This window comes from Carlito syrichta, unplaced genomic scaffold, assembly GCF_000164805.1.
Source record: "Carlito syrichta isolate Samal-C Ts95f unplaced genomic scaffold, Tarsius_syrichta-2.0.1 Scaffold303270, whole genome shotgun sequence".
NCBI classification, from domain to species: domain Eukaryota; kingdom Metazoa; phylum Chordata; class Mammalia; order Primates; family Tarsiidae; genus Carlito; species Carlito syrichta.
The window spans coordinates 143,887-153,047 of record NW_007247366.1 but is presented as its reverse complement, the minus strand read 5'-3'; the positions used below and the strand labels follow the sequence as shown (position 1 = coordinate 153,047).

At 55.9% G+C, this 9,161-nt stretch overlaps 1 protein-coding gene across 1 annotated transcript in view; it reads left to right on the top strand.

The window, feature by feature from the left end:
* Positions 1-9,161, top strand: part of PLXNB1 (plexin B1) — a 20,025-nt gene that overhangs the window by 7,010 nt on the left and 3,854 nt on the right. Inside the window, exons 15-32 of the mRNA XM_008058252.1 lie at positions 1,709-1,814; positions 1,976-2,112; positions 2,405-2,581; positions 2,782-2,950; positions 3,114-3,356; positions 4,080-4,256; positions 4,334-4,482; positions 5,018-5,118; positions 5,240-5,457; positions 5,599-5,777; positions 5,912-5,978; positions 6,212-6,358; positions 7,197-7,365; positions 7,662-7,765; positions 7,840-7,924; positions 8,138-8,310; positions 8,505-8,665; positions 8,759-8,906. Coding sequence (XP_008056443.1) covers positions 1,709-1,814; positions 1,976-2,112; positions 2,405-2,581; positions 2,782-2,950; positions 3,114-3,356; positions 4,080-4,256; positions 4,334-4,482; positions 5,018-5,118; positions 5,240-5,457; positions 5,599-5,777; positions 5,912-5,978; positions 6,212-6,358; positions 7,197-7,365; positions 7,662-7,765; positions 7,840-7,924; positions 8,138-8,310; positions 8,505-8,665; positions 8,759-8,906 — 2,710 coding nt within the window. The remainder of the gene's footprint in view (positions 1-1,708; positions 1,815-1,975; positions 2,113-2,404; positions 2,582-2,781; positions 2,951-3,113; positions 3,357-4,079; positions 4,257-4,333; positions 4,483-5,017; positions 5,119-5,239; positions 5,458-5,598; positions 5,778-5,911; positions 5,979-6,211; positions 6,359-7,196; positions 7,366-7,661; positions 7,766-7,839; positions 7,925-8,137; positions 8,311-8,504; positions 8,666-8,758; positions 8,907-9,161) is intronic.

Genomic DNA, 9,161 nt, shown 5'->3' with positions numbered 1-9,161 from the left:
CCCCCCGTTCCTTGATTCTGTTCACAATGCCTCAGGCTGGGATTGCCATCAAGGTCCGGAGCACCCATCTTGACTTTCTACACATTCCTGCAGGTTCCTGGCCTGGGCTGCTGAGGATCATTCCTGAGCTTATCTGTGCCAATGTCCTTGCCCAGAGCTGACTAGTGACCCTGCTTCCTGGCTCCAATTAGGTGTTCTTACCTGTCTTTCTGAGTGACTGTGATAGTAGTTGTTGTAGCAGGGTCCTCAGATCTCAGACAGCTGTCTCAGGGCCAACTTTCTCACCAGCTGACCCTTCTTTCCCAAGCACTGCCCTGGGCCATTGAGCTCCTCAGGAGGTTCGACTTGTGGCACACCTGCTGAGGGTCTTTCTCCTCTCTCTAGTCTCTGGAGACTCTGCTACCTTCCTGGGACGCATGGCTTATTGAGATTCTGGGTCATGGTGACCTGACTGGCAGTTGCAGGGTCCCAAAAGTACATGCACAGGATGTTCCCAAGGAGGTGGCCACAAGCAACAGGGCCCAAACCTGACTGAATGTCAAGGTAACATGGAGAGCCTGCCTCAACACAGAGCAGATTCTTTTTTTTTGAGTTGGAGTCTCACTCTGTTGCCCAGACTGGAGTGCAGTGGCACACTCCCGGCCACGACAGCCTCAACCTACTGGGCTCCAGTGATCCTTCCGCCTCAGCCTTCCAAGTAACTGGAACTACAGGCGCGCGCTACCACACCTGGCTAATTTTTTTTTTTTGATTTATTGTAGAGATGAGGTATCACCAAGTTGCCCAGGTGGGTCTCAAACCCATGGGCTCAGGCAATCCACTCACCTCAGCCTCCCAAAGCGTGGGATTACAGGCTGAGCCACTGAGCCCAGCTAGAGCAGATTCTTAACTCCAGCCTCAGAGATCTGGATTCAGGGACCCTACAATCTGTATTTGAAGTAAGGAATCGCCTTTCTAGAACATGGCATTTCCACTAAATGTGCTGTGATTGAGAACTTCAGGTGGCTGTCTAGATTGTCAATGATCCCAGAACTATAAGACTAAAGTAATTTATGAAGTGATTTATAAAGCAATTAAAATATATTCTGACTGGAACCTCCCCTGGGTAGTTCACACATCACCTGTTATGTTAGCCTGGAATATTTGCAGCAACCATGACAGTGTTGCAGAGTTGAACCACTGCAGGCTTAACATTCTGGAAATTAATTTGCCCAAGCTTCTGTTTTCTAGCTAAGAATGAGCATTTTCTTAGACCTTTCACATGTTCCCGGATCTGACTAGAAGTTTTCAGGGTCTTTTTTTCCGGAAGAAATCAAGTTTCTACCACTTTGAGAGTGGAATCTGTACACATGGTCATGGTGGAGGGCTTGGGTAGCTGGCGTGGCCCACTCACTAGCTCAGCAACTCACCCCACACTCAACCTTACAGGACCCCTTTGTAAATTTATGCCACAACACAGATACATTCCTCCTTGTTGGGGGTCTCTGGGGTTGAACTTGAATAATTGAAACCATGAATATTCTCAGATACCGCCATGGTCTTCTGGTACATCATAAGGAATTTCCTTCAAAGAGAGGGTCTCTGTCAATCTGGTGGTGGATAGGGAGGGGAAGACCACCTGACGTTGGGGCAGAGAGACTGACTGCTGGGTCATTTTGGATGGCCCTCGGTGTAGCCTGGCACCCCCTATCCTGCCCTGTGCCCACAGCCTCGTGTGCATCACTGGAGCCAGTGGGGAGGAGATGGCTGGTGCTGCAGTAGTGGAGGTGCCCGGAAGAGGACGCAGCATCTCAGAACATAACTTCACCTACCAGGTGCCTGACTGCTGAGCCACCCCCAGCTGCCAGTGGGTTAGCTGGTGGCTCCTCTCAGCCCATCTGGTTTCACCTTCAAAGGGCTCCCCACCCCAGGCCATCTTGTTTATCTTGGGCTCTCCCTGCCTCTTGTTTCTGGTCTGATGCTTATCTCCCCACAGGACCCGAAGCTGCATTCCATCTTTCCGGCCCATGGCCCCAGAGCTGGGGGCACCCGCCTCACCCTGCAAGGCTCCAAGCTCCTGACTGGACGTCTGGAGGACATCCGAGTGTTGATTGGAGACCAGCTTTGCCACTTGTGAGGCCACTTCCTCATCATGCAAAAATCCATGTGCTCCAGGGAGAAGATGGGGGGAGTAGGGTGCTGGGGAGAGCAGAAAGGGGGACAGGGCATGTCTCTTCCTTCAGAAGGTGACGAGACCCTCCCTAAGTGGGGCTGTTGTGGGAGTGTGCCTCCGGGGCCAGCTGGTGGAGACTGCAGTCAGCACTTCAGGGACAGGAGCTGAGGCCTGAGTGGGACCCGAGTTTTCCTTGCCTGCGCCCCTCCAGCCCAGCCTGGCTTGCCATCCACTCCCACCTTCCCTCACCAGGCTGCCAGAACAGCAGTCGGAGCAGCTGTGGTGTGAGACCAGCCCACACCCCACACCTGCCACACTCTTTGTGACTGTGTGGTTTGGGGCTACTGAGCGGAGGCTTCAACATGGCCAGTTCAAGTACACATCAGACCCCAGCATCACTTCTGCTGGCCCCACCAAGAGCTTTCTCAGGTGCTGGGCCAAGGGCATGGCTGTGTTACATGTGGTAGACGGATCTTTGCAGCTCCACCATGTGGAGTTTGTGGGGTTGTATGTGCAGGGCTATGATGCCCATGCTACTAGTAGGGACAAGGGGTCATGGGGCTGGGGTTGGGCTATGCTTTAGATCCTGGTTCATGTAAGCCATGAGTAGCTCACGGGCTGTGTTTCAGTGGAGGACGTGAGATATGGGTCTATGGCCAGAATCTGGATGTGGTACAGACACCAAGAATCCGAGTGACTGTGGCCTCAGTGCAGCGGCCCAACCAGGGGCTTGGACGGAGGCGGCGTGTGGTCCTGGAAACAGCATGTCCCCTTGGAGCCTCCTGCGGCAGCCATCACGTAGGACACCCTTGGGTACCCCTGCCTGCTCTGGGCTAGCCATCACTCACCCTCATCCCACACTATATCCTGTGGATAGCCATAGGTGGCTGGTAGCAGAGGAGGGCTGAACCCCTTCCTGTGCGACCCCTCAGGTGACCCTCCCTTGTCTCTCTTCACCCAGTTTGAGGAGCCATGCCGTGTGAACTCCTCTCAGCTCATCCTGTGCCGCACACCTGCCATCCCAGGCCTGCCCGAGGACCCCTGGGTTCAGGTGGAATTTATCCTTGACAACCTGGTCTTCAACTTTGCAACACTGAACCCCATACCCTTCTCCTATGAGCCTGACCCCATCCTGCAGCCCCTCAACCCTGAGGACCCCACCATGCCATTCCGGCACAAGCCTGGAAGTGTGTTTTCTGTGGAGGTACTGCTCCTACTGAGACATGGTGGGGCTCTAAGACCCTTCTCTTGGCTGGACAACACAGCTGTGTGTGGTGAAGAGGCTCTGGCAGTAGAGCAAGGGCCACTGGACAGACACAGCTCCTCATCCTTACTGTGGCCAGGGTGGAGGAGGCTTGTGGAGGGTGCCTCGCCCAGCACCTGGAGGGGTTTGACCACTTGCTGGTGGCCTGGGTCCTGACACACTCCATGGCAGGCTCCTGAATGGTAGTACGTAACATCTGGCCTATGAAGGAGCTGGGTGGTGTGGCCCACAGTAGGCGCCTGGGCCAACCCCCAGTTGGCAGCCTGGCTCACGTGGACACATGCTAAGCATGTGTTCTAGACATGTGGAGTAGGCAGTAGGTGGGCATTCAGGCCCATAGGCAGGTACTCCATCATCATCCACCTGCTGGCCATCAAACATAGAGTGGGGCTTTGTTAGGTAACTGGGCAGGATTTGGGGAACAGCTTTATGTTCTCTAGATTTTTAGCTCTGGAGAAGAAAGATAGGGAAGGGCAGAGAAGGTCACAAGGAGCAGCTTGGAGGATACCCACATGACTGTGACCCCACATGCAGGGGAACAGGTGCTGAGGGACTGTCAGCCCTGCCTCCGGGAGATGGGTCTCAGGACCATCCTTCCTACATTTGGGGGAAGCAAACATTCTGAGTGCTTGATCAGTGACTCCTCCCGGCCCCGTGTTCCAGGGGGAGAACTTGGACCTTGCAATATCCAAGGAGGAGGTGGTGGCGAGGATAGGGGATGTCCCCTGTGTGGTAAAGACACTGACCCGGCACCACCTGTACTGTGAGCCCCCCGTGGAGCAGCCCCTGCCACAGCACCATGCCCTCCGAGAGGCACCTGATGTTTTGCCAGAATTTACGGTCAGTAGGCAGGTCCCAGGCTGGGTTGGGCATCAGGCATGGGCTGAACCCTCACTCACAGGTGGCTCCATACACAGGTCCAGATGGGAAACCTGCGCTTCTCTTTGGGTCATGTGCAGTTTGACAGCGAGGGCCCTGTGGCTTTTCCTGTGGCAGCCCAGGTGGGCTTGGGGGTGGGCGCCTCTCTTCTGGCTCTGGGTGTCATCATCATTGTCCTCATGTACAGGTGAGTGCAGCCAGATGTGGCTGGGCTGGAGCAGGTTGTGGGATCTGGTTGGATTCGGAAAGGACCGATGGGACCTGGGGTCAGCAAATATTTTCTGTAAAGTGCCAGAAAGTAAATATTTCAGGCTTTACAGACCAAATGGTTTCTGTCGCAATTACTCAACTTTGCTGTTGTGGCACAGAAGCAGCCAGGGCAATAAGCAAACACATGAGCATGGCTGTGTTGTAGCAAATCTTTATTTAGAAAAATAGGTTGTGGGACAAATTTGGCCTGGCTATAGTGTGCTGATCCTAGTCTAAACTGTGCTGCGCTAAATAGGGCATGGGTGGGTGTGACTTGCTTGGTGCCCCCTTGGGAGAGGACAGGCTGAATTGCTGTAGGCTAGGTCTTGGTTTGACTGGGCATGGCCAGGTTAGACTGTGCTGGATCCGCCGGGGTGTGTCTGGGACTGAGTCAGTCAGGCCTGGGCCAAGGGAGACTCAGCGAGGGCTTTGGCCTCATCTGGCCTTCCCCTTCTTACCTTGGTGCTGAGCAGGAGGAAGAGCAAGCAGGCCCTGAGGGACTATAAGAAGGTTCAGATCCAGCTGGAGAATCTGGAAAGCAGCGTGCGGGACCGTTGCAAGAAGGAGTTCACAGGTGAGGCAAGAAGAGGTTCACAGGTGAGGAGGGGAGAATAGGCCCCACCCTCCAGGGCTCTACCCAAGCCCACTCCCATCACCTGGAATTGGCACCCAAACTGGCTTCTTCTGCTAAACAGACCTCATGACCGAGATGACTGACCTCACCAGTGACCTTCTGGGCAGCGGCATCCCCTTCCTTGATTACAAGGTGTATGCCGAGAGGATCTTCTTTCCTGGGCACCAGGAGTCACCCTTGCACCGAGACCTGGGTGTGCCTGAGAACAGACGGCCCACTGTGGAGCAAGGGCTGGGGCAGCTCTCCAACCTGCTCAACAGCAAGCTCTTCCTCACCAAGGTGCCCCACCCCACCCTCCTCACCCCATCTTACCCCGACTGGACTGTCCTGGCCTGCCCCGGCACCCTCTTTCCAGTGCATGGTTTCTGATTCCACCTCCCATCCCTACCCCATCCCCCGATCCCCTCTCCCTGGCTGCAGTTCATCCATACCCTGGAGAGTCAGCGCACCTTCTCAGTCCGGGACCGTGCCTATGTGGCATCTCTGCTCACTGTGGCACTGCATGGGAAGCTGGAGTACTTCACTGACATCCTCCGTACTCTGCTTAGTGACCTGGTGGCCCAGTATGTGGCCAAGAACCCCAAGCTGATGCTGCGCAGGTCTGTGTGGCTGTTGGGGCCGGGTGGGCCGCGGACAGCTGGACCTGGGACAGGCCCTCAGATCTGGGGGTCTGCAGAATAGAGAGCCCCGTGATCCCTTCTGATGCTGGCCCTCCCCTTTCCTGCCATCTCAGGACAGAGACCGTGGTAGAGAAGCTGCTCACCAACTGGATGTCCATCTGCCTGTACACCTTCGTGAGGGTGAGGGAGGCGGAGGTGGATGGGGCTTCCGTTTAAGGAGACTGGTCAGGCCCTGTAGACCACTGAGCCTCTGGCCACCTTGGTATTTGCATACTTGTGCTAGAACAGAGGCTCCTGCTCAGCATGTCCTCAGTCCTTTTTGGCCTATGTCTTGTCCCCTTCCCTAGCATGTGTCATGTCCCATGCCCTTCTACCACCTGCCTGGGAGGCCCTAACTGCCTGCACTCCCACAGGACTCGGTAGGGGAGCCTCTGTACATGCTCTTCCGAGGGATTAAACATCAAGTGGACAAGGGGCCAGTGGACAGCGTGACTGGCAAAGCCAAATACACCCTGAACGACAACCGCCTGCTCAGAGAGGACGTGGAGTACCGTCCCCTGGTGAGGGTGTGCATGTGTGGGGTCTGCAGTAACAGTCCCTGGTGAGGGTGAGGAGGGGAGGATGTGCAGGGGTGTGGGATCGGGGCACCACCTTCAGATGTCAGAGTCTGGATGTGGAGCCAGCCTGACCTTTGACTGGCTACTGGAGAGGCCTTTAGACTAGCTTAGCAGGCTAGAGGTTGGGGCCAGACCTTCAGGATGGAGCCTTGGAGTGCCCCCTGACGTGGGATAGCACCAGAGTAATGACAACCAGGGTCTGGAAGGAACCATCCCTGCCCTGGACCATGGGTCTGAGAGGTGCCAAGGCCTTACTCTCTGCCTGACTGTCCTACCAGGGATGCGGCCTTGTCCACCAAGCCAGAGCCACGTTGGCAAACCTGGCAAACGCTTCCCTCTGGGTTTGCTTTCCCCTTCGTTACACACGACGGTTCCTTTGGGAAAATCCCACTCTGGCTCTGCTAAGTCTCCTCCTCTGTTGGACTGGGTGGGAGTACTTGCTTCTGCAGGCCTCCCTCAGGAGCCTCAACCTGAGCAGCCTCAGCAGCTCAGCCAGGAATCTAGGATCTGAGTGGGAGGGACTTGTGCTCCTGTGTTTTTCTGTCACTTACAAATGCCCATAGGCGTTTGCAAGTGCGCTGTGCTAAGTGCTGGAATTGCAGAGGGGAGGAAGCTGCTGTCCCATCCCTGGGGGAGGCAGGCCAGTGAAGAGACAATGAGAGACTGCATGGTGCTTGGGGGTCAGAGGCTTTGGTCTCTCATGAGTTGTCCCTGTCCTTGGCCTCTGTCTTGGTCATCCTGAATGTACGTGAACCCTGATGACTTCATGTGTCCTGTGTAGACCTTGAATGCGCTGTTGGCAGTGGGGCCTGGGGCAGGAGAGGCCCAAGGTGTGCCTGTGAAGGTCCTGGACTGTGACACCATCTCCCAGGTCAAGGAGAAGATGCTAGACCAACTTTACAAAGGAGTACCTCTTGCCCAGCGACCTGACCCTCGCACCTTGGATGTTGGTAAGGATGGGGAGAGCCCTTGGGGACCTGAGCCCATGTTGGGCCTGGGCTAGCCCTGAACCAGCTCTGCAGGGACAGCTTATTACCTAGGGCAGGCAGGATGTTGGGAGGTGGGCTTTGAAATCCCCATATCAGACAACCTCTTACCTGGTGAGAGAGTTATGGTCTTTGGAGAGACTGAGTAGGGCTGCCCCCCAATGGAGGGTTGGTATCCCTGTGGAGAAGGTGGGTTGTACTGCAGGGAGGGTATCCTGAAAACCCAGGACCAAGTCCTAAGTCCTGCCTTGCCCTTGCAGAGTGGCGGTCTGGGGTGGCCGGGCACCTCATTCTTTCTGATGAGGACGTCACTTCTGAGGTTCAGGGTCTGTGGAGGCGTCTGAATACCCTGCAACATTACAAGGTGGGAGGGGTGGGAGTTGGAGGAGGGGTATGGTGGATGGGGTTGGTGGAGGGATCACCAGCTGTGGTCAGCAGGTCCCAGATGGAGCTACTGTGGCCCTTGTCCCCTGCCTCACCAAGCATGTTCTCCGGGAAAACCAAGATTATGTGCCTGGAGAGCGTGAGTACTGTTCCTTCATGGATTTCTACCTCTGCCTTGCCCTGGGTAATGGGGGAGGTTCTCTGGACCTTAGGAAAGGCTTGTATGTATTTCCCTTCTACCCAGGGAAGCCCTCAACCAGGTGCCCCCACTCCTGGGAAAGTTGGCAGAATCTGGGGGAACCCGTTGAGGTGAGACCTCGTGAGGGTTGACAGTTCTGGGTTCTTGGCACAGGGACCCCAATGCTGGAAGATGTAGATGAGGGAGGCATCCGGCCCTGGCACCTGGTGAAGCCAAGTGAGGAACCGGAGCCGCCCAGGCCTCGGAGGGGCAGCCTTCGGGGCGGGGAGCGTGAGCGTGCCAAGGCCATTCCTGAGATCTACCTGACCCGCCTGCTATCCATGAAGGTGGGACGGGGAGACTGGGTGGGGCCAGGGGCAGGACAGGTGGTAGGGTTTGGGCTGTGGGGGAGAATGCCCACTCATGGGGATTTGCAGGCAGTGCAGGGCCTGCATGGGTGTAGTGCCAGCAGGTGTCAGGCTGGGCTGGTGCCGAGGTCCCCTTGCTGACCACACCTCTCTGCTTCCCCTACTTTGCATAGGGCACCCTGCAGAAGTTCGTGGATGACCTGTTCCAGGTGATTCTTGGCACCAGCCGCCCAGTGCCACTTGCTGTTAAGTACTTCTTTGACCTACTGGACGAGCAAGCCCAGCAGCACGGCATCTCTGACCAGGACACCATCCACATCTGGAAGACCAACAGGTGGGCATGGGGCCAGATGGGCTTGAGGCACAGGTGAGGTTTTCTCTTCTGCCTCCTCATCATGCTCATTGACCATGGCTGCCCCACCCACAGCTTGCCTCTGAGGTTCTGGATCAATATAATAAAAAACCCGCAGTTTGTGTTCGACGTGCAGACATCTGATAACATGGATGCAGTGCTCCTTGTCATTGCGCAGACCTTCATGGACTCCTGCACCCTGGCTGACCACAAGCTGGGCCGGGTGAGTGGGTCCATGGGGGACACAGAGGGGAATGCATGAGGGTGGGGTTGCATGGGTGAGGGATGGAAAGTGCTGTGCATGCATTCCAGGCTTTGCTGAACATTTCAAGGAAGAGTGTTGGGGAGACCTCTGACATCCTCAGGCCAAGCTTTGTCCCGGGGTCATCTTTGTCCTTAGAGGGTGGCAATACCGCAGTCTTTTTTTTTTTGAGTTGGAGTCTCACTCTGTCGCCCAGACTGTAGTGCAGTGGCCGCT